At 42.2% G+C, this 24,245-nt stretch overlaps 1 protein-coding gene across 1 annotated transcript in view; it reads right to left on the reverse strand.

Annotated features, from left to right (window-relative positions):
* The window catches only part of phip (pleckstrin homology domain interacting protein), a 29,658-nt gene extending 5,707 nt beyond the window's left edge, over positions 1 to 23,951 (reverse strand). The window contains exons 1-28 of the mRNA XM_070925375.1: positions 23,848 to 23,951; positions 23,676 to 23,734; positions 23,561 to 23,590; positions 23,350 to 23,409; positions 20,082 to 20,232; positions 19,735 to 19,833; positions 19,257 to 19,417; positions 15,744 to 15,965; positions 14,728 to 14,828; positions 14,153 to 14,223; positions 13,650 to 13,750; positions 13,121 to 13,161; positions 12,485 to 12,583; positions 11,183 to 11,339; positions 10,291 to 10,425; positions 8,492 to 8,620; positions 8,119 to 8,344; positions 7,286 to 7,432; positions 5,708 to 5,891; positions 5,512 to 5,614; positions 5,138 to 5,275; positions 4,187 to 4,284; positions 3,852 to 4,059; positions 3,456 to 3,566; positions 3,006 to 3,113; positions 1,801 to 1,925; positions 1,228 to 1,310; positions 1,027 to 1,138 (exon numbers count right to left, since the gene is read on the reverse strand). Coding sequence (XP_070781476.1) covers positions 1,027 to 1,138; positions 1,228 to 1,310; positions 1,801 to 1,925; positions 3,006 to 3,113; positions 3,456 to 3,566; positions 3,852 to 4,059; positions 4,187 to 4,284; positions 5,138 to 5,275; positions 5,512 to 5,614; positions 5,708 to 5,891; positions 7,286 to 7,432; positions 8,119 to 8,344; positions 8,492 to 8,620; positions 10,291 to 10,425; positions 11,183 to 11,339; positions 12,485 to 12,583; positions 13,121 to 13,161; positions 13,650 to 13,750; positions 14,153 to 14,223; positions 14,728 to 14,828; positions 15,744 to 15,965; positions 19,257 to 19,417; positions 19,735 to 19,833; positions 20,082 to 20,232; positions 23,350 to 23,409; positions 23,561 to 23,590; positions 23,676 to 23,734; positions 23,848 to 23,887 — 3,299 coding nt within the window. The 5' untranslated portion in view covers positions 23,888 to 23,951. The remainder of the gene's footprint in view (positions 1 to 1,026; positions 1,139 to 1,227; positions 1,311 to 1,800; positions 1,926 to 3,005; positions 3,114 to 3,455; positions 3,567 to 3,851; positions 4,060 to 4,186; positions 4,285 to 5,137; positions 5,276 to 5,511; positions 5,615 to 5,707; positions 5,892 to 7,285; positions 7,433 to 8,118; positions 8,345 to 8,491; positions 8,621 to 10,290; positions 10,426 to 11,182; positions 11,340 to 12,484; positions 12,584 to 13,120; positions 13,162 to 13,649; positions 13,751 to 14,152; positions 14,224 to 14,727; positions 14,829 to 15,743; positions 15,966 to 19,256; positions 19,418 to 19,734; positions 19,834 to 20,081; positions 20,233 to 23,349; positions 23,410 to 23,560; positions 23,591 to 23,675; positions 23,735 to 23,847) is intronic.
* Between the last annotated feature and the right edge of the window lie 294 nt (positions 23,952 to 24,245).

A 24,245-nucleotide genomic window follows, 5' to 3' on the forward strand; every position in this document is an offset into this window, starting at 1 on the left:
TATGAATCATCATCATCATCATCACATTGTGTAATTTCTTCTTAGGTGACGTATTGCGAGCACTGACGTTCCTCTCCCACAGCAGACAAGTGGATGTCATTCTCTAACAAGGTTTTTAAATAATGCGTGACCATGAGCACTCGGTGCCCACAAGAAAAAGTAACTCAAACAGACAACACGCTGATTAATGTTTCAAATTGGAATGTCACTGCCGATGAAAGTCAAGCGATACAAGACAAAGGGCAGTCTCAGTTGGCGTCACTGTAAATATCAAACTCAAACTGTCATCCGGGACAGTTTCATCAGGTGTCCTGAATGATTCAAGCCATGAGGTGTGTGCGGTTAATGAGTGTTGTAAGAGGAGGCATCAGTGGTGCAATTACAAGGAGCTATTTGTCCACATTTGTCTACCTGGAAGTTGTCCAAGCAGACAAATTCCTGTTGCATGTGAAACATTTGAACAAAACATGTTTCACATTTCTCATTCTGTCAGTGTGGGAAGTCAGATCTCAAATTTACTAAGATGCCAAAAGAGAACTGCACAGAAGACAAAGTGTGATTCGAGTCAAAGTCTTCACACTTCTGCAGAAGGCAACTTCAGCGATTTTGAAAATCAATCTCTAAATTCCAAGTAAAATTGCTCAAAATCATAGGACTTTAATAATTACATTTTTGGTAATTTTTTCCCTTTTAGTGCCACAAATTAGTCCTGCTCTCTGGTTCTCTGGCTGGGTAAAAACAGATAATATGACACTTCACTCTACTTCCTTTGAGGTTTCCTTGATTCTGATTAATTTTGGTCTCACTTGTGGTATTTCTGTTTCACACACGTTATATATCTGCTTTCATTTCCGCTCCCCCCTCCACCTGTGTACAGTTCGTCTTGTCATTTGTTGATGCAACATACAGGGAAATTAGGAGCTCTTGGTTTGATGCAATGGATCTCCTTGCTAATGCAAATACAACAGATTTATCATGTGAAAATGAGGAGCACTAAAATGGAGTAAATCCAAGCTGTGATCATACCAGACATTGTAGCACTGGAACAGGCTGTCAGGATACTGAGACTGGTACGGCTCCTGGCTCTCAATGGTCCCAAACCACCAGGCATCGTCAATCACTGATCGAAACCTGTCACCTACACACATGACGCACGTTAGTGTAGATCTTTACAAGAAAGAAACACTTATAAGTTGAGCTAGAAAATATATGTGACATATGGCTAACCTATACTCCACTGTCTCTTTCTGGCGTTGTCAAACTGCTGCCGCAGTATCAGGAAGTCGATTACATCAGGCATGTCGTGGTATCTGCAACGTGACAAAAATGCAAACACTGAGTCAAAGACTGCAAGAAAGCAACAGAGGAATAAATAAAACAACCACATTAACAGTGCAAAGTAGATCAAACACATGCAATGCGTAGTAGCAGTTAACATTCCCATACCAGCCTTTACTTTATAATGTCAGTCAAGATTACTGGATTAAATGTTTTATAAGTACCATCTTGTCTTGTGTCAAGATGACAATTAATTTAAGAAAATAAATGTAATATTCAAACTTAAGCAGAAGAGAGAGGCACATAGATCACTTTGGAGAATAATTTCACACTCTGTCGGCACTGAAAATCTGCATATTGTTGGAAAAAACGAGGGTGAAAAATGCAAAGTTCAATAAAGTCTAGGTTATGTCACATTTTAAAGTAGCATATGTACCATATACATATATACATATACAGAGTTTGTTTTCACAGAGTCATAGAGCTTCTGAAGCTCTTGTGGAGACAGAGTGGGATGCTTACTTCATAGAGAAGGACCCTCCGGTCAGCTTGCCGGTGTCAGGGTCCAGGAAGGAGAGCTTCAGACAGCACAGTGTGGGCAGGCCGACCTCATACTTAATGCCAACTATCTTCATCAACTCCTGCTCCTGAACACCACAAATGAATAAAAGAACAAATCATGCAAATGAATACAACTAATTTCTTCTCAAGGAAAGGTCATTCACATACCCTGGAGCCCTGTTAGGTTAAACATAGTTCAATGCACTACTTTTCATTTTTTCCGTTGAAATATTTTCTTTTCAGCGTTGTGTATTATCGAGTGCTTGTAATGCTGTGGTAAGTTTGAAGCTGGAGAGAGTGATGCTTTAGTGTTGCCGTGCCTGTTTGTTGAAATTGCAAAAAAAAAAAAAAAAAAAAGATATAGAAGAGAACCCTGCATTTCACACGCTACAGGCAATACATCCAGAGAGATGCACACTGTGCCTGCAATGCATTATGGGCTGCCATCTGCACAGAAAAGGCTATTTCTTAAGAAATGAAAAATATGCCAAGTACAAAAATGCAATCCCATAAACTGTTACTTTCAAACATTAAAGCCTTTTTTCTTTTAGCGGAGGTACATTTTTAGGACAGAAAAGGGATTAAAGTAAACATGAAAGTGAAACTAGACGTGTGTGATAAAGACGAAATACCAGTAAGGGGTTTGCAAGCTAAAGACTGTGTGTGTGTGTGTGTGTGTGTGTGTGTGTGTGTATGTTGAATTACATCATTGTGGCTTGCAGCTATGTAGTGATCCGTAGGAACTGGTGTGTATTCCTAGGAAGATTGTGTGTCATTTTTTTTATCTCCACTACTCTGGCCTTTTTAGCCATTACTTTGGCGACGCAGGACCCTTAAAAGAGAAATGTCAGTGAACAGATTACACCGCAAAAATATGTCTTTCAGGATGTTAGATCGCAAAACAGCACCTGGCGTCTGATGTTCATTACAAAGTTTTTCACTGTGATTTTATGTCCTTAATGAAGTGTTATTAATTTAACAACTGTAGTTCCTCTATGTGAAGATTGTATTGATTTTTTTGGTTACATGGCTCTACTGTGATTTTTACAAAGGGGCTGTGGGCACACAAATGAAGAGACAGTATAAATCTGTGGAGATGCGGGATCTTAAGAGCACCGTCTCTCTTCAGAGAGTCTTACATCCATCTTTGTCAAACTGTTCCTTACCCGTAGCTCCATCTTGTGCCAGGGCTGCTTCTTAGGATTGATGCTGTAAATCTTTTTTTGCTTGGCCATCTCCACGTAGGCTTCGTGGCCCTGCCTGAAGTAGTATAGCTGCGCACACACACATACATCGATTCAAATACACCACAGAATGCACAGAAGTATATCTTGTATATTATTCTGGCACATTATGTATATTTTTCTGGAATGTAACCGTGCTTAAAAATATAAAACTTGTGGGAACATACTTAAGAGGCATTTCTAGCTGCAACGAATGGCAATGTCAGTCAATGTGCCCCTTATTTTCTTGTGTGTAATGGGCATCACAGCCTCATGGGGCCGCTAAATTTAGTGCAGACTCTTCGTCTTGTTGCTATGTAAAACATGAGCCAGTGTTTTGGTCTGAGCAGACATGTGGTGCACATGTGGTGAGGACAGTGTAACAGCGTGTACCTCATCTCCCATCTGGGGTATGTAAGGACATCTGCGGGGGACCGTGTCTGTGATCCAGGCTGAGGGAAGCCACTCCTCCAGAGTTAGCCCTTCCTCCTGCAGCTCTGCCCTCTGAATGACAATATTCAATATTCAACAACGGTTCTTTCATTACATTTTGCATTATGCAACATTTCCTTTGTTCTCAAAAGGACCTATGCTTAGTAGTTCGTACTAATAATCATCACCTAATGTGTCCATGCTTAATATTAAAAGTTCTAATTTCCAAAAACACTACAATAACAATGTACACTACAATACTGTTTAATCCGAACGCTCGTTGTTGCAAACGGCTGATGGGTAATAACTATGAACCACGGTAACGTCACTCCTGGAGCCACATTACTGATGACCAACCTTCCTCTTCTCCTTTGGCTTCTTCTTCTTTGGTAATGCTCCATCTTTGTCTGCTTTCTCCTTCTTCCTTTCCTTCTTCCCTTCCCTCTTCTTCTCCCCGTCCTCCTCGGAGCCGCTGCTTTTCTTTTTCACTTTCACGCTCTTCTTGGGCGGTTCAAGGTTGATCCCCGCGTCGGCCGTCCAGTCGGAGTAATCGCTGGAGTAGTCACTGCGAGGGAGAAGATGAAACACACAGATGTATCTGCCTTGTATTTCGATTTGCATCTAGCTTGTGCATTTATCTGCGGGACAGAGTTGATATGATAAATGCGTGTGATATACTTTATGTATCTTACCTTGAACTACTGTGGTCGTCCGGCCAGGGCTCCTTTGCCTCCTCGTCCTTCTCCTCCTCTGAGGAATGTCCGTTGATTTGCCGTACCTCCACCTCTCCCTGGAAACACACATCATTTTATGTTATTAATACTCCAATGGACACACAGATGAACAAAAAGACAAACAGAATCAGTGAAAGGGAAAGGCATCAGAAAGCTCCTGTATAATAAAGACAAATGTTTGTCTGTCGTAGTCACATTTGTATCAGCTAGCTTGATTTGCTTCTGCTGTGGACATAAACAAGAGATAAGTGGTACTGAGCGAAGCTACACCCTCTTTAACCCTTCAAACTAATGTTTTTATTGTTAGACTCTTGTTATGAAAGTGGACATAAAGTTTTCAGATTTATTACACTGCCAGACTGCTACACTGCTTTGACGGAAATGCCATATCTCTAAGGTTTCAGTCGTATAAACATTGTACCTGGATTATTTTTATGGCCGGTTGTTCTTTCGGAAAATGAACACAAAGGCCACTCTATCAATACATATATTACATGGGCATATCCATGTTACATTTCACAGCACTAGCAGTCTAGAGTTGCTCTGCATACTGCTAAAGTCTCTGGGGCAAAACAGTGGGCAGTGAAGTCTGAATAGAGGTTCTTTGGTGAAATCAGCTGATCTAACTGATCTAACCTTGGACAAGAAGAGAAACAAGTACGAAAGCAGGAATAACAAATTAGATGAGCCAACAAAATGGGGAAAATGACTCTCTCTCTCTCAAATAAAAAAAGACAACTGTAAGTTTCTACTGCCTGACTGAAAATGGAACTTAAAATATTCTACAAAAAACGACAACACAGATCCATTTTTGTCATCTGTGGTTTAGATGAGTTACAAGAAGAGTTTACCACATAGCTGAAGTTTGAAACCAAATTCAAAACAAGTCAGCGACAGTACTGTATTTACCTCGGAGGTGCTTTCGTCGTCATCAGCAGCCTCAGCGCTCTGGCGGCTCGTTTCCTCCATGGCAGCTCGGGTCTGATAGCCATGGTTGCCCTGGCTCCTCCTCCCCTCGTCTACAACACACTCCGATGTCGGATGAACCTAGAACGGCAGAGAATGAAGGACAGGAACGACACAATGTCATGCGATATGAACACTGATAGTGGAATAATTCAACAAGAAACAAGAAACCTCTATTAAAAATAAACTGAGTCTAAGAGGTAATGGGAGAAAAATTATTTTTGTACTCCTGTAAAACAATAATGTGTGTGTGTGTGTGTGTGTGTGTGTGTGTGTGTGTGTGTGTGTGTGTGTGTGTGTCCTGTAAAGTCACTTACCCTGCTCTCCTTGGGGAGAGAGTGGATGGTACGTCTCCTCCTTTCTGACTGATAAATATTGATCTCCTCCTCCCCTTTAGCCTCACGCCAGTTTACCTGTCTCCTACACAATAAACACAAACACAGAGTCATGACATGCCTTAACACTATCACTTCCAAAAACAGGCTCTTCTCTGTGAAAGTGTGTGTGCGTTACCTGACAGAGGCGTCCTCCAGCTCAGGGACCAGCACCCTGCGGCTCCAGGCCACCAGGTCCCCCTCCGTGGCCATCTGGCTGCGTGGGGCGTTGCTGTGCATCTGGCGGACGCCCTCGATCTGCCCGCTGCGACGCAGACCCACGTTGGGCGGGGAGTGCACCTCCGTGGGCGAACCCACCGATCCTGAGGGAGAGAGAGGGCAAAGAGAGGACAAAGTAAATGCTAAACGCTTAAGTAATACACCAGTTTTGGGGGCAATCGTCCCGCTGGTCAACATACTTGATAAAGGATGCTGACAACAAACTCATCCATGTGTTTCTAGTAGATCAGTCACTCAGGTGCTGCATATACTAACACTACTAACACAGCAGCTGAAAACCCAAAGACGTCCAGTTTTTCTGTCACATAAGCAAAGAAGAGCAGCAAATATTCATACTTAAGAAGCTGGAACCAGCGAATAATTCCTATTTTTGCTTTAAAAAAAAAAAGACTTGAACCATTAATCATTTAACGAAACAGTTACTAGTAATTGTTTCAGCTCTAAAGGTAATTGAGTAACAGATACAAAAAATTACTGGAACTAGCAGGGAGTCAGTTAATGATATTCAATTTGTAAAAACGAATTGAATTTACAATAAAGACGCTCGTGATTTTGTAACTGAGAAGGCTGCAGTTTCTTTCTGTTAAATAAAGCCAGCAGCATGCAGGCAATCACTTATCCGAGAGTACGGTGGTGTGTTAGAGCACCTGGATGATTTAGATCTGCTGTGTGTTTTATCATCTAGTGGATAAGATGAGCAAAAGGCAACTCTCCCACTGATCTATTATGTGTTCTCTGTATTCACCAACTGTTTGAGACAGTTTGAATGTTTTATTGGACTCTCTAGGTTTTCTGAGTTGAAAAATCTTTTCGCTTTCACAATGCACTAATTCCAAACTAAATGTTCCAAAGTGTCTATGATAAATAAAATATCATCACAAACATATTGTGTGGTGTACTTTTATGGAATCAAATAAGGGTCATTAACATTTTGAGCTTGTGAAATGATGTTCACAAGTAATGTCACAGCCTGCAGTTGTGTATCACGTTTTGTGTGTACGTGAAAAACATGCATGCACGTATCTGAATGTGTGAATGTCGAATAAAGTTTTTAAATATTTTGTGCATGTGTGAAAAAGTTTTTTAATATAATAATAAGATAATTTTTTTCACATACACACAAAAGGCTGTGAAATTATTTGCAAACATAATTTCACAAGCTCAAAATATGAATGACCCTTATTTGATTCCATATACTTTTCACACAGTTAATTCCACAAGTTCATATTTGGACTAAAAGAGTATCTGCAGATAATTCTCAGCTTGTTTTAACCTGCTTCAAGATAGGTGGAGTTTGTGCCACAGTGTTTAGAAAGCTTCAGTATTTTTTTTAACTCAATGTTTGAATTGCCCTGAATAATGTCCTTGCTACTGATGAAAACAAAGAACTAAAACTAGCATAGCATAGTGTGTGAACCACAGTGAAAAGCTGCCCACACTACAATAGTATGACCTTCCTGTGGTGACGCGGCCTTACCTCGGCCGGCCCTGGTGTTTGCAGCAGCAGAAGCAGAGGCGTCATTTGCTCCCCGTCTTTGGTCCTGTTCCTGCTGCAGCCTCTGAATCATAGTGTCCAGGGGACTGGAACCGTCCACTGCCTGTTCACTCACCACTTGGTTCAGGCCTGACACAGACAGGAGTGGAGTAGAGGAACGAGAAACAGAAAGGGAAGCGGTTCTGGTAAAATGAACAAAAGCTTCCACTACTGTCTTATAATAACTGGATGTACATATGGCTTTATTCCATTCATTTCTCTTTCTATTTATTCCCATACTCTGCATGTCACAATTCTCTACCATCAAACTTCAAAGAAGAAAAAAAATGCTTTTAAAAGCTGAGAGCAGGGCAAGGTTAGGTTAACACTATTCTATATAAACCTTGTAGAGTTTGTCTCACAACAAATTCCCCTTTCCTCCCTTGCCTCCTTCACCTATCTCAACTGTGCGCTACAGATGCATTTCATTATCCACTGATTGTTTCTGTTTATATCCCTGCAAAGATGTTAAACCGCTGTATTAATTCTGCTTTTAATTGCCAATGCTGGTGTTGTTCCAGTAAAAGCCTCTCATTAAGCACATTTGAGGACAGATAACAGACCTGTCGGGCTATGAGTGCAGCATGATCAGCGTGACAAAAAGTGTCTTTAATCAGCCGACAGATGGATTACGATTAGAGGGAAGACCTCCAGGTAAAGATCTGATCCGAAGTGTACAAGAAAACAAAGAGCAGAGCCGAACTACAACTGAGCTCGTGCCCTCGGACCGCGCAGAGCGGAGATGCTCCTATGGGTCTAGATTCCAGCCTCTGTACCTGAGGAAGTGACCCCCATCTGCGGAATCAGCTGCTCATCCCTGCAGCCCTCCCTGCCAGGCACCAGCCGCTGGTATCTAGGGGGGTGGGGGTTACCGTCCACATCCACCAGGAAGGGAGGGGGCATGAGATGTGGCGCCTGCTGAGTCTGCTCGTCCAGCACGTAATTGTTGGCATCCCGGATCAGCGGCCGGTAGTCGGTGTGGAAGAACATCTGGTCTGCTATCTGAAAAGCATTACATTTCAAAGCTAATACTTCTACATGTTCTCAATGAGGAGAGGTGGGAAGCGGCATTGTCATTACTGTTAACATCAACTATGCTAGTTGTGTCAGGTGTATGTATGTGTATAAATATCAAAGGCGTTGCTCTACCTTGTCATACTTGCTGCTGGAGCCAAAGCCAAAGATGAGCAGGTGTCCATGGGAGTCGGTGGCTGCAAAATGCTGCCCATCTGGACTACATTTGCAGTCAAACAGCGCCCCATGCCCTTGGCCCTCGATCTATCCGCAGAGAGGGGGGGGGGGGTAGGGAAATAGGTGTACACTGTAAATCGTAGTATTACACTACCAGGGGGAATTCCAGGCAACTGTAACAGTTGTAAAACAGGCACACAGTCAACTCAAAAGTACACAAGATCAAATGCAGTACACACCTTACAAGTATTGATCTACAAGCTTTTTACTTAAATAATAAATGAAAATTACACATTTATGATTCAGCATAGATCAAGATTATGAAAATGGTCATGTATTTTTTCCGGTAAAACCCGTGGCAGGCAGCATTTCTCATTTCCAGCAGCAACTGTGAAATGATGGACAGCGAGAGCAGCGATATCCACTATTACCATACAGAGCACCACCTGCAGAAACTGAAACTTCATCAACAGAAAACCTAACTGCTCTGACTGTCAGCTGGTCGTTGCGTTTAGTTCACTCTGTGTGTCCTCCTTCACTCTCACAAGAGCTCCATTCAATCACAAGATGAAAACATTTCTTCAGAGTTTTTTTCCTCTTTGTCCCTTATTCAGTAAAGAAAGACTCCTCATCTGCCAAAGCACTGAACTTGCGTATCACGCAGCCTAACCCAGATGAACCTGAAGCACTGAACTTTCAATCACCCTCTACTTAGCTATATGCATGAAAGGTGCATGCGTTTTTTAGCCAGCTGAAAGGACAGGCAACTCTAGAAGCTGTTTAATAGTGGTGTTAAAAACAGCACTGATGAAACAGTGGATTTCAGCGGAATTGGCAAAGTAAGAATGAGCAGTGCATGTCAGCTTAAACAGGTCGCCTGTGTGTTGGATGCATAATGCAGGAAGCATATTATGTCACATGTAAAACTAGCAATGCAGCTCTGCTTGAACTGACTCCACGGCTTGGCTCCATTAAAGCAAGACTATGTAAGAAAAAACACAATCTTCCTCTTGTAAATGAAAAGATGAATTAATAGTTGACAAAACAAACTGGTATATAGCTTATGGTGGCTAATGTAAGCTAACATGACATGCAGTCAGGTGGTTTAGTTTGTCACTTGCGTCCACAGGGGCCGCTATTTAGCAACAGTTACGTAGTCTCGCTTTAAGTTTCAAACTGAAATTTTGGCCATTTCACGATCACAAACTTTCTGTTATTAAACACTCTTCACTGTCTATGAATCAACACCAAGGTTTGGCCGACTGACCAGATCACTGAGTGACTCACTTGTTCTGGGACTGTGATTAATGCTGTCCTTGGTTACCATAGAGACACATGCAGGAAATACAACAGCGGCTACAATGATTAACACAGTAGGTGAATATGTAAAGTGGCATATGTGCTCATTAGTGTGGTGTCATGATTGGACTCTACCACAGCCAAACATAATGTATTAAATGACAGAGAAAATGCAGTGAGGTGATTAAAGCAAGAAAGCAGACAGAGAAAGTGAAAGCAATAAGGGAGGGGGGGCAATGGCGAGTGAGAGGGAAAGAATGTGAGACGAAGAATGACACTGAGAAAGGAAAGGGGAAAGCATGTGTAGCGGGAAAGAGGCAAAGAGTAAAGGAATAAGAAACAAAATTATCGGTGTGTCTTTTTGTTGATTCACTGCGTAAGAAAACATCTGCAACAACAGTGAGTGAGAGGCAATGAGACAAAGAGACAGAGAGGGACAGAGCAGTCAAGAGTCTCACCATGTTGAAATAGGAGCGGATCTTGACTCCTCTGGCCAGGTCCCACACAACACAATTCCCATCATGCCCCGCGGAGAAAAGGATTCTTGGATCAAAGGGGTGTGGCTCCAGGACAAACACCTCATCCTCGTGACCCTGTTATTAAACAACATGAACATCCAGATGAAGACACTCCACGGAATGAACAGGACAGTTTCAAACTTGTGGTTTTGCACGTTTTAGCCCATTAACAAATTAGGCATACCTGGTGTCACTTAGGATGTGTTACTCTTCCTGTGAGTGTGTTTAAGGGCGAGTATTCAGAGTTAGCTACAAAACTAAAGACACAATCACATTAATATTGTTTTTATCACTTTTTAGGATACTATCAAATGTCCCATGTCCATGAATGCATCACCAGGGAGAGTCTCTGACAGTCCCTGCTAACGATTGCATTACTGTGTGACAATAAGGTAACTTTGAGTTAAAAGAAAGAAAAAGAAATGATGAAATGTTCAAGATGATAGATATTATGTGTTTCAAAGTAAGAAAACAATCTAAAACTCTATAATAGGTTTTGGAAAAAGGTCAGCAAAAATGCAAAGTACTGTACATGGCATTTGTAGTCAGGGGGAAAAATATGTAAAGATGAACAAAAACCTGTGATGACACTGCTAACTAGCAAGCATGTTGTTTTGTTGTGGGACATAATATGCCAAGAGTAAAATATTACCCAACTAACCAAAAACCACTTTGGCAACAACACATGGATAAGTAAATTATGAGTAGATAAAGTGCAATTTGTGAGATTGACAGAGAACCCTCACAGTTAAATTCATGCTGCCATTTACTTTTCATATTGTGTTTTTACATGTGTGTCTGTGCACGTGAATGTGTTTTCATCACTACACACCATCAGGACGTGGATGAGGTTGCCGGTGGTGGAGTTCCACACCTTCAGCGTCAGATTGTTGGCCGCTGTGATCACTGTGCTGTCGTGGCAATCCCATGCTACCATGGTAACCTTCAGCTTGGTCACCTTGTCCTCCAGCGGAGGAGGGTTGTACTTCCTGAAAGGAAGATGTTGATACATGGACGTCACATTTGGACCAATTACAGTCACTTCAGTTTACTTTATACACAGAAATTACATAAAAGAGCAAATAAAAGACATAAAATGTCATAAATAAATACAAACTTAATCTGCTTTCTGATTCTGATTCTGAAAATAAATGCATCCTCTTTCTGAACAATTGTTCAACATGTACCACCTGGCCATCCCTGCTATTGAATTGAATCTATTATATGCCTGTCTGACAGCTCGACCTTACACATAATTAATCACAACATCTGCAGTTACTGTTTACATATGTTAACTGAGAAACAGCACGTCCAAAACATTTCAACAATTTCTTGTACAGTTCCCTGACTCAGACTTTATGTACGTATGTTTTCAGAATAGGAACACAGTTACAGTATATATATATATATATATATATATATATATATATATATATATATCACACTGCTGATATATATACACAGACACACATGTATAATACATGTATCAATCTAGTTGTGAAGATTTAAGTCCATTTAACAATTTCCCAGTGTTTTGTTGTGTTTTTCACTTTTTATTATAAATAATATCTTCAGTTATCACAAACAATTACATATTTTTTATCCTAAAATCTGCATCTATTCTCATGGCTGTCTCATGTTTGCTGATTCCATTCGGGCAATAAAGACTTGAATAGCCTGTCAGTGTCATCTCCATTCATTCACTGTCTGTAACACCTGCAGTAAATCCATATTCCGTCAGGGTGATCAATCACTGTGTCACACTTTATGCCACAGGTGTGAGTGTGCCATTTTCTTCTTTAACTTAATTATTTATGGGTTGTAGATTATGCAGTGGGCCACCATAAATAAATAAAAGCAAAATGTAAATTATTGCATGAAAAGCATTTTGCTGCTGGCATGGTCTCTTTTAACTATTCCCAAATAAATGTTTTCACTTCTACATAGTGCATAGTTTTCAACAGGGAATCTTCACACACTGCAGGTTTGGGACGTTTCTACACAACATGATTGATTTTTGTAAAATTTAGACTGACATTATAACCCACAGGATCATCCCAACCCACGGCTCGGAGCTCTAAGCACAGCAGCACTGGTGGAGAAGCCAGACTTTGACAGCCGCACACACACATACCCGGGTAATTTGGTCTGCATGTCCAGCAGAATGCTTCTCCAGCCCTGAGGCTGCAGCTGCCAGATTCGTGCTGTACCATCCCTGCTGCCGCTTACAAACCTGCAACACACACACACACACACACAGATTTGTGAACATAGATTCATGCAGCAGCTAAACTGTAAATATAACGCTTGCTTCTGTTTCAGCTTTCTGCAACACAATGAATGCTTTCATCTCCACACATCAGGATACACTAATTGTATGTACCCCCGCTCACCCTCCTTCTCCTTCTCCACCTCCTCCACCCCTCCGTTTTCGCATAGACACTCTACCTCCCTCACTGCTGAGATTACAGCAACCCAGGGGAATTAAAGCTGAGCTTGTTTTTCTGCAAACTCCACACAGACGCACACAATTTAACACCCAGAGAGCGCAGGATATGTGTGTGCGTGTGTCTACGCGTGTGCGAGCGGACGTGTATTAGAGCATGTATCAGATAGCAAGTGAAGTTGGTGTTTCTGCTGACACCATCAAGTCATATTACAACACCCGGAGGTTCCATAAAAACAAACAGCGGCGCGCACACAAAAATTAACTACACCTATTATGTAGCTCACACACACACACACACACACACAAACTGTGCAAACCTACCTGTCACTGCAATGTGAAAATTGGATGCTGTCAACTTTGTCCTAGGTGAGAGAAATACAGGAGAAAAGTCAAAAACAACACAACAAGCAACAAGCATTTCCTTTGCTAGTCTTCTAAATCATATTTTTGACAGAAAGAAAATTCTTAACTCAAGGTCAACCTACTAGCTTTTCTCAGGGATTTCAACTGCACCTCACCTTCTTCTTTGGTTGATGTAGTTTGCTCAGTTGTCAAAGGAGAATGACGACCGGTCTCTCAATGACAACACCAACAATCTCCAAGACAACTGAGCAAACTCCATCTGCTGAGGAGGTCCATGAGATACAGTTGAAAGTTGGACCTTGAGTTAAGGTCAAGAATGAACTTTCATGCTCAACATATCATGGTTTTCAGACACAACCTGCTGACTGATGTAGATACAAAATGTAGTTTTTAGATTGTATATGTATGTAATTGTTTTTAAACTGTGACATAGAGAGTCACTTTACTGCACAGTTTTGGTAAAATAAAAAGCACTATGTTGACTCACCGTATGGGACTCAAGTTCGGAGATCTTCTCTGGTTGGCCTGACCCGAAGTAGTACACCCTGATGATGTGATCCGTGCTTCCAGTGGCCAGGAACATACCGCCTGGACACACACAGACACACACAGCGTCAGAGTAACAACATTCATATATTCCAGTACTTTTTAACCCTAACCCTAACATAAATAATGTAAACTTAATGTACACTTTAAAGATCAAACTGTCGTGAAAGAAAAACTGGCCTTGTACGTACAAACTTGGTGCAAAAAGAAACTTCAGTCAAAGTTTGAGGTCAATAATATCTCAAAATAGAAATATACCCTCGACAACTGTGAAGCACACTTATACCACATTTCCTGAGAAGCCGCAGGCCCACTTGAGCATGGCTGTCTGTTGTGCTAGCTCTTCACTTAATCTGAGGCTAATTGTGCACATTCCTTTTTCAGCTCTGTTGCCGTCTCCCCTCCGGTGGTCTCCAAAAACATGTGTGAAAAATCAAAGCTCACCTGCGCTGAAGGAGGAGCAGATCATCTGGACGCCAGGTCTGGAACGCTCTGTGAATTTACTGGGCCTCTGACTGGACACACACAGAAACAGACATTTAAAATGAAACACACTGAACTACCAGTTTTCAAATGGAGCAGGTTTTGCAGGTGGGCATGTTCACTGAATTTGGCTTCCTTTACACCTTGTTCATACATATTTCTGAAGTAGGCATATTCAGCACAAATAAAAAAGTGAAAATCTATCTATGAAGCACTGAAGAAAATGGCAATTTTATCCACCCACCAACTGGAAGTTGGAATTGACAGTAGTCGTGAAGAAAAATCATCCCAAATCTGTGTTTAGTTTACATCAATACTGTCTTAAAGCATGCTCTGCATATGGCAAGAAGATCAACATAACACACAGCACAATAAAAACCCCAGTGAACTATGATTTTCACAACAACAACAACAACAACCAAAAACGGCAAAAACAATGATATTTTAGCATAATGCTGAACAATATGTCGAAGCAAAATGTGCGAGCGGCACTTGTGCAGGTGAGACTGTGTGCACTGTGTGTCTGTGTTTCTCACCCAAACTTGAGCGTGCGTGCGTCCCACTGCCAGAAGCAGATGGTGCCGTCAGCTCCGGTGGAGGACAGGTAGCGCTTGGAGCCGCAACACAGAGGAGAAAACTGCACATACAACCAATTAGAGGTCAATTAGAGCAATCCAGAGACGTTGCTAACACTACAGCAAAAAAAAGAAAGGACAATTAACATACACTTACATAAGCTTAAAAAGCATCGACAACAAATGTAGGGAGAGGCGAGGTTTAGCAGACACGCTTAAAATACATTGATGCACAGATAAATATGTAAAAAATATATGTTTAGTCTTGTTTGAGTAACATTTGCTAAAAACTGCAATACCCAGCTGTTTCAGGAAAATAACTTTCAAGATTCACGTCTTCAGTAGGAACAAATAGCTTGAGGCTGAACGCCACAGACAGTGAAGGGAAGGTGAAAACCAACGCGCTGTTGGTTTTAGTATTTTCATGGGATTTCTTGACAAAAACACAGAATGACGCCTGCCTTTTCCTTTAACGACAGACGTGATCTTACAGCACCAACATGCACGTTTCTGATTGTAAAAATGAGTCTGCTCATTGAAGTAATACTGGCATTTTATTACATATTGGATATCAGTCATCTATTGTCCACAAGGTGGTTTTTCTTGACCGTGTCTACTTCAGTGGACTGCAGTTTCAGTTTGTCATAATCTCAATATTGTTTTAGTGGCTTTTCCATTCTATAATACAATTAAGCAGTATGCTTATCATATTTGGTAACATAAAAAGAGAAAATACAGACAAAAACATCCGCTAGGCGGCAACTTTAGTCATCAACAGTTGCTTAAAGAGTCCAGTTTGGATAAAGTTTCTACAATGTACAGACACACACACACTCACTCAGACAGACAGACAGACAGACAGACAGGTGACAAGAGTTAGAAATACTGTTAGTGGCTTTCAAATCCTCTTTTTGGGCAAACCAAAAACACACAGACAAAGATACATGCAAAACCAGACACCCTGACCACCCTCATACCTGCAGTGAGGTGATAGAGGCTGCATGTCCCTCCAGGACGGCCAAAGGGGCGCAGGTCTGTAAGCACCACACTCTGATAGTCTTGTCACAGGACCCGGCGGCAATCATGGTGTTCTCGTAGCTGACGGCCATGTCGGAAATCTCAGCGGCATGGCCACGCAGTGTCGCCAGCAGACGCCCGTCATCTGTTCCCCAGATCTTCACAAGGCAGTCGTCTGAGCCCTGGGAAAGAAAGAAAGCACCGCCAATATGGCTATCAGACGTGGATGAAGACCAGAGTTTTATATAGTTTGAGATGTGGCGTGTCTGCCACTTCTAGTAAGACAAATTAAACATGTCAAGTTCAAAAATATTTTAAAATATATCTGGGCACACTGCAGCCTTAGGCTGTCAGCAACACTGGCAAAGTTGGAACACAAACAAAAGAGGGAATGAGCTTCTTCAGATGCAGAAAATAGAAATGACTAATCTGCAGTGTGTCAAAAAGTGGCAATGAACATTTCGAGGCACCAGATCATCAAATGCACAAGTGCTGTCAGTGCACTTACATGCACACTACTCATTCGATTATCACCAGTAAAGGTAACACATGAACACTGCAGCTGCCAGTAAACACCTTCACAAGATTGTGTAAGGCTATCTAAAGTTAAATTATGGACAAAATTAGAGTAAGCATTGCCCAATTACCCGGCAGACTGTGAGTTTATATCAGTCGGATGGTGTTTGATTATATATGTACAGAACATACACCAGTAAGGACCCAAAGTTCAGATGCAAAGTTGCATCTCTATACACAAAGAGAGCAGCTCTGTGGAGGAAAAGTAAATCAAATACATTAACTTCACAAATGCAAAAACAATAAGTACACTAACTACTGATAATCTTTGTTCTTTTATTTTGTAATGCCTTCTATCAGCTAAACTTAAGTACATCCGTACATTAAGCTGATTATTAAACAAACTGTGTAAATTTGGGTTATTGTTTGCTGTTACATTAATTTGGTTATTCACATAAAGGAGCTACAGTAGTGTCCTTCGGCATGCCATTTAACCACAAGCTTCGGGACAAAACAGACACACTGACTGACTCGCTACCCAGACAGTTCAGAACTAAGATCTTTCACACCGCTGTGAGACAGACCAGCCTGCTCCGTGAGGACTCCTCGCTCCAGCTGAAGTCAAGTACAACTGCACCAAAGAAGACAGAGTAATCTCAAACTGTAGGGAAACAATACTGTGTACTGACTGAGGCTTCACTAAGACGTCACAAGATGTCTCATTTTGACGAAAGCTGTTGTGGGTTTCTAGCAACAAGGCAATTATAGAGGGGAAACCCTCTTTGTTGCATGATTATTGTAAGTAATAAGTAAGTAAAAACAATGCAAGCAAAGAAAGGAACACATAATATTAATAAATAATCCATAATCCATAAAGTCAAGCCTCTAATAGATGTTGTAGCCTAGAGGCAACTTCTTACACAGCCTTTAATCTGGATTAAAAAATGCACGATCAAGACCCTTAATCAAGACATGGAAACACCCTACAGGGACTCAACTGAGAATTTCTGGCTGTGATCCAGCTTGTAAGGGGTTAAAGGGTTTCCAATTCAACATGGTGCCAGACCCATCTGTGCCTTGATTGCGATCTCAAAATAGTCTTAAAAACCAACAGGTAACAAGTGTCTGCATGCGAGAACGCAGTGTGACATGATCTAATGTCTTTACCTTAAAAGAAGGTTATGGATAGAAACAATGTCATGTTAGAAATATAAGCACATTTACTAAATGTGAGTGCACAATTTTCCTAACCTGATTATCAAGTTGGCATTACAGACAGGCTGATTTGATTCCAGCTGGTTGGTTACAGACCACGCAGAAACATCCATCCTGTTACATCTGCAAAGTCGATTTCATAAAGACGGGCCACACTATCAGTATCAGCATGGATTTTGGAGGAAATGTGAGATGAAAACACCAACCCCCTCCTTTGAATAAATCACAATCAGTCGCTCCATCACCGGCAGAACAGAGTCTGACTGGGGCTGCTATTTTATGTGGACTGATCAAAACAGCAAGTGCTCCCTTAGCGATTTAGAAAAAACTCAAGGACAAATTACGGCAGTGGCGAGAAAAAACGATACGCCCCGAAAGAGAGCCGGGCCTGAAAGGTGAAGGGTTTGGAGAAAGCCAGACACTTGACACTAACTTTGCTTGTTGCTATAGATGTGAAGTTATGTTAGCTACCGTCACAGCGACAAACAATGTACACTAGCTCGTCTGATTTGTCCTTCCCAATGGACGTGATAATGAGCTTGCAGCCATTTCTAAAGCTATATTACACAAATCAATATGGCTGTTGGCCAACCAGTTGTTGGACCAACATGCATGCACTTGCTCATTGATAACAAAATGATCTCAGCGAATGTTTAGGCTGAAATAATCAATAATCGATCGATCTTGCCTTCCACTGCAGCAAAGTCTGAGTGAAAAAGACTGAAGAGATCCCAAAATAAGAAAATATATAAATAAAAATGATCTTGTGATGAAAGGAGACAGCAAGAGAGAGAGAGAGAGAGAAAAAACGAGCGGAGAGAAAAAAGGGAGAAGGAGAGAGTGAGGGAGACTAAGAACGAATTTTAATTCTGGCACTTAGCCAGCGCCTCAGAGGAAACATTTTCTCCAGTTATGATGAGAAATAGCAAGAAGAGAAGGGGGGGGACACAGGGAGAAGAGAGAAAGGAACAAAGGAGGGGCAGCGCAGGATGAGGAAAAGGAAGAGAGAGTGAGAGAGAGAGAGCAAGTGCAGGGAGTGTAAGAACGGTGGAAAGAGAGATAACAGCAACAGAGAGACGGAGAGAGTCAATCTAACCCCCCCTCCCTCCCTCTCTCCCTCCCTCCCTCCCTCTCAGCAGCCAGCCATTTTTAGAGATTTAAGAAGTGAAAGCTGAAAATGGTGTATAGCAGCAGGCAGTGTTTGACTCAAGGATCCAAAACAGAAGGACGGCAACATTGAATCAACATTATCTCATCGTTCGATCAACACCCAACACTTTACCCGCGCTGCATCTCCAACCCAAGCACATGGGAAAGGAAGCTAACATGGCACATGTATATAAGTGTCATCCAGAGGGCAACGGTCAACTTCTTCCCTTCCGTGACTATGGGAATTCCTTGTTTCCCCATTGTTGAATATATAATAATTGTTCTAAAGATGTGTGAATTTGCTCCTCCACGCAAGGCAGAATTCGGCTACAGCTGTGAGTCATTCAGAGAAAGCGTCGCACCACATTAAGGTAAACAGTAATTACCTCCTACCAGAACTGTTACGACAGGGAATACAGACGCTTGGTCAACTTGGTAAGCAAAAGACAGCTTGTAACAAACATGTACACAAGAGGTGACTCTAAAAAAATACAGGGGGAAACACTAACGCTCAACAATGTCACTGAAATCACCAGCACACACACAGCTGAAGTCAACACACACTCATGCACACGTAAAGACTGCAGCCTCACCGTGAAGATGCGCCGCCCGGTCCTGTCGAAGGTGACGCAGTACACGGACGACAGGTGTCCCAGGATCCTCTTGTGCATCTTCATGTGCTGGTACACGGCCGTGGGCACCAGCTGCCGGAGACGGTAGGAGCCGTTGAGTCGGCGTCCGAAGCTCGTCTCGACTGGGTGGCGAGGGAAGATGCATGCAGCAGGTGAGGACATCATTACATGGCGAAAGCTTGGCGGGCAGCAAATCAATGAAAGCCCACTCGTTTAATAAAGTATTTTTAAGAACATGAAAATGGGCCACAACTGTGATTCTGAAGCAAATCAATAATAACACTGCTGTCAAATGCTACTGGCAGTAAAGACCTTGGCAAGCAAAGATATAGTGTAGTATGTAAGATCTGACTCATATACTAGTGAATATCAAAAGGAACAGACAAAGAAATGCTGTTTTTTGTTTTGCAAATTGCAAAATGCAAAGTGTTTTCTTTACCAATATTAGGAGGGCTCCCATAGATGATAGGAGGCTCTGGTGGTCGTCCACAGTGTAGTGCAGCCAGCGCTGAGCCTTTCCACACAACATGCTTGCAACCTGGAAGCATAAAGAAACATTATATGGTTTGTATCATGGCTCGTCTATGTGAGCTGTTCTGTGCGCATGCACTTATATTTGCATAAACGCATGAAAGACTGTATGTATGAGGCCTGTTAGTCCACACACACACACACACACACACATGCAGAGAGATGAAATACAGTCGTTGCCTGAGTGGGTGTGTTTGCACATGTGTACATTAAAGTAGCTCATTTGCTATACTATGTATTATAACATCAACTCACTCTTGCTGGTGCGGAGGAGATTCTGCCTGCCGGCACCCAGCAGGCTGGTGAGTCCAGGCACGCTGGCAGGGACTTCCCTCTCCAGCAGCGGACAAACTCTGGAGCAGACCTGCAGCAGGTGGTCTGCGCTGATGTGCCGGTATAGCTTCACCTGAACACACACACACACACACACACACACACTTAGCTCAGCTTGTATTCAGACTGGTAAATGACAAAAGAGCAGTCATAGGGGAGCAGGGTGGTATAGTAAAAAGAAGACAAAATGTGTACAAGCCACTTCGTTGCCAAAAACTGATTAAGAAAGACATCAAACCCCCACTAGCTCTACATGTTTTTGTTGCTCAGCCTGCATTAACCCAAGTGCCAAGGACAGGAAAACCTCCCTGTAATGATTAAGGTGGTACCACATTACTACACCAAAAACAAACTAATAATATACAGAAAAACAATTTCAGTTGGTCCTACTCTATTCCAAAATAAAAGGGTATAATTAAGTGTTTACAAGCGACTGTGGCCTGTGCACAAAAAGGTTCATTCTTTGGCTCAAGTCCATTTGGTTTCAAACTCTTAAGCACACACACACAGAAAAAAAATCTGCAAAATTAGGAGAAATGAAAAACAAGGTCGCTGCCCTAAATGCCTCTTTGTGTGCTGAGAATTTCAAAAATAAAAGGTGCCCTCTTAAAAATGATATCAACAACTATTCTCTGAGGGTTTCAACAGAAATAAACAGAGTAAGGTTAACATTCCTTCTCAACCTGCCAAAATCATAATTTCAGATGCATGAAAGGCACTCTGACAAAAACATTAATTATCAAATATTTATATGACAAAATGAAAACAGATAAAATAAATGCTGAAATTCAGTTAAAGTGTTTGTCTTGTAAGTGAACATGGATACAGTTCACATGCAGTATGGGACAACAGCAGAGTTGAGGTATGCAACCTAAGCATGAAGCAGAATGAAAGCCACACTGTTGTAAACACAGTGTGTGTGTCTGGTCCCACCTCCTGCATGGCCTACCTCTGAGGAGGCACACACACGCTTGAAGAGGCGGCGATACACCACAGGATGAGAGAGATAAATATGCAGCACTGTGTTTATTTCAGGATGCAGGATTATTTAAAATGTATTCTCTCAAACCAGACATGAGGTAATCAGCTTTGTTTCAGACACATTGGATTTATATATCTGAACGAGGTCAAATAAGCCTAAAATTAAACAATTAATCCAGTCACGCATTTTTTCCCCCATTCCTTTATCTGAGCACTGACATTAACACTTGTCTCTGTGACCCACACACACACACACACACACACACACAATTAATGACCCCTTAATTGCTTTCAACATCCTTGCTGGTTCAGAGACGTGATCAGTGTTTCTAAGCACACATCAGCGCACAAGCCCCTCTCAGGTACACAGAGAGCCACGACCAACATACACACACACACACACACACACACACACACACCAACAATTTGCTCCATTTTACTTGCTTCTTAAGGGTATTGGATAACACTCCCCTCAGTCACAACAGCACCACCAGAAAGCACATGGCCCTATGCACATGGCTGCAAGTTACCCTCTGTGCAGTGATCATCTTACATCTCAACACACTGCTCAAACATTCAGAAATATCACTTATTCAAGACATCATCCTCTTTAATACACTGTTCTAATAGCTGAAAAACAGCCATTGTTGAAATCCACTCATTTAAGCTAAAAAATTAAAATCAGCAAATTGGTGTAAATATGGTTTTAATAATAATAGGCTGCTATTTTCATTCAAATATGGGTTCATATTTTTTTGTATACTGGGTTCCCGATCAATTTTATATGCAAAATTAAAATATCTATACATCCAATTAATCGGCCTTAATTAATTAGCCACAATTAATATCGTTAATTATTACAATATCATTGAAGTCTGCGTTGATTCCTCATTGTTGCCCAGCCCCCTTCCGTGCCAGCCCAGACACCAACCTACACACACACACACACACACACACACAAAACCGCTTGACAAACATATCCAGCCGTGGATCCGGCGCCCCTGCATCTAAACACACTGCTTCTATTTGGCGTAATAATTAAAAGCCCTCCGCAGTATTTTTCAATAGAGGAAATTATGCACAATAGACAGGAGGAAGGCTGAACGGCTGGGAATGGGAGGAGGAGGAGGAGGAACGGAGAGCCGAATGAGCCAAGCAGGAAGAGAGCGAGAAAACACACACACACACACACACACACACACAGGCAGGCAGAGAGACGTTGTCAGTAATTTCTTAAACGTGTAGATTTACATCCCGGTGAATCTACACACTTCATGCGACCTCGTCTCCATGTTCATCTGCCTGCCTGTGTGTGTGTGTGGTGGGGGGGGGAGAAATCCACAAAAAAAAATGGAGGTATTTTCGGATTAAATATGCCATTATCTTTATATCGGCGTTAAAATAAAACTTGTAAAATAGCGAAAATAAAAAACGTGGGGATGCACACTTTCAGCAGCCTGGCAAAGAAATAAATATGTACGCGATGATTAATTCTCTCCACGCCCCCATGCGTAAACGGCGCTTCCAAGCGAGCCCTGTTTGTTTACATGACAATTAGCGCGTCAATTAATAGAGCGATTATAAGATATCAGCTCCACGTTACCTCGCATCTTCACATAAACTGATCTCCCTCTTCTCTTCCATCCGAGCTCGCACCACAATCCCCCCCTCAAAAAAAAAAAAAACACACACACTGCTCTCCAAAATGACTCCAACAACAACCGTGCGGCCTCAAACGGGAGCTGGGACTCCAGCTTTGCTGAATACACTGTTTATATTCTTCTCAAAATGTCCTGTTTTCTAACTCTTGCCCCCCGTGTGTTTTCAACCCGTGCACACAAACTGTGGTTCTAGCAGGACAAGAGCGCCTCCATCTCTCTCTCTCTGGCTTGTGTGGCGCAGGGAGTCCCTCCTCCGGATCCTGGCGCTCCTACACCACAACACTCATGACGTATCAACATTTCACACACATTTTTCCAACAACTATTGCAACCTTTTGGGCATGCATGGCACCAAAGTCGCACACCACGGTTCACTGGAAGCTGGGACCCGACCCCTCGGTGCCCCACAACGGCCCCGACTAGCAGCCAGCTCGCCCTGCAGAGTCCTTTGCAGTTTTTTTCTTTGCCACCTGATTTAAAAATTGCGGGAAATTCAATTTTTATTTTGCTCTCTAAAAACTTTTTCCTCAGTTATAGAGCTCCCTTACCAAATTTTCGTATGTCCCGGGGTGTTCCTGCCCTGTCCAGTCCAGCCTTTTGGGTAGAAGCTGAGGTGGAAAAACAGTGTCGACTGTGATCATCCAGTTCATAAATGTATCGAGTGATGTTTTAAAACAGTAAATGATAAATCAGAGTAAAAGCAACATCACAAAGTACAGTGCAGAGAGAAGCATCTCTCTCGTATTGCTGACTGCTTACCTCCTTCTCCTCCACCTCCCTTATCAGGGTCTGAAAATAGGATAAAAATACAAAATTACACCCCATGACGATTTCGGACATATTATAAATAATCCTAAAATGCAAAAACACCAACCTCGGCTGCTTTTTGACACGGTCCAGCTTCTAGAAATCGGGCTATTAGGAAGTACAGTTCTGGTATGGTTGGAGGGGGAGAAGAGGACGGGAGCTGCGTTAGAAGAGGGCACCGAGGAAATTGGGGGGATATTAAAACAACCATGACATATTTTCCGATCTCCTTTACTCACCAGAAGTCAACTGCGCGATGTGTGTACTGTCTGAAGCCATTTTGGTGTTGTTTGCCAGGGCAGCGCCAGAGCCTGTGTGGTGGGTCTAGGTGGCTGCCCTGTAGCTGTCACTGTTTATCCACCAGGAAGAGGCTGCCTCCATTCAGCTCCGCTCGCACGAAGTCCCGGCTGCGTCGAGTAGTCTTCCGCAAAGCGACAATTAGTGCGCGGTGCACGTTTTACCCCGCAAAACACCGTCTTCCCCTCGCAAAGAACCAACCGCCGAGGTATCCCTGGCTTGAATACACCTCGGGGTGACTTTTAGTGGCGGTTGTTTAGATGTGGAGGCATGTTTGTTCAAATCCCCCTCCCCCTCAAAAGAAAAAAGCGCAAGCCCTCTGCGGAGGACTACAAGCGGT

Source organism: Enoplosus armatus, chromosome 19 (genome assembly GCF_043641665.1).
Source record: "Enoplosus armatus isolate fEnoArm2 chromosome 19, fEnoArm2.hap1, whole genome shotgun sequence".
Lineage (NCBI taxonomy): Eukaryota > Metazoa > Chordata > Actinopteri > Centrarchiformes > Enoplosidae > Enoplosus > Enoplosus armatus.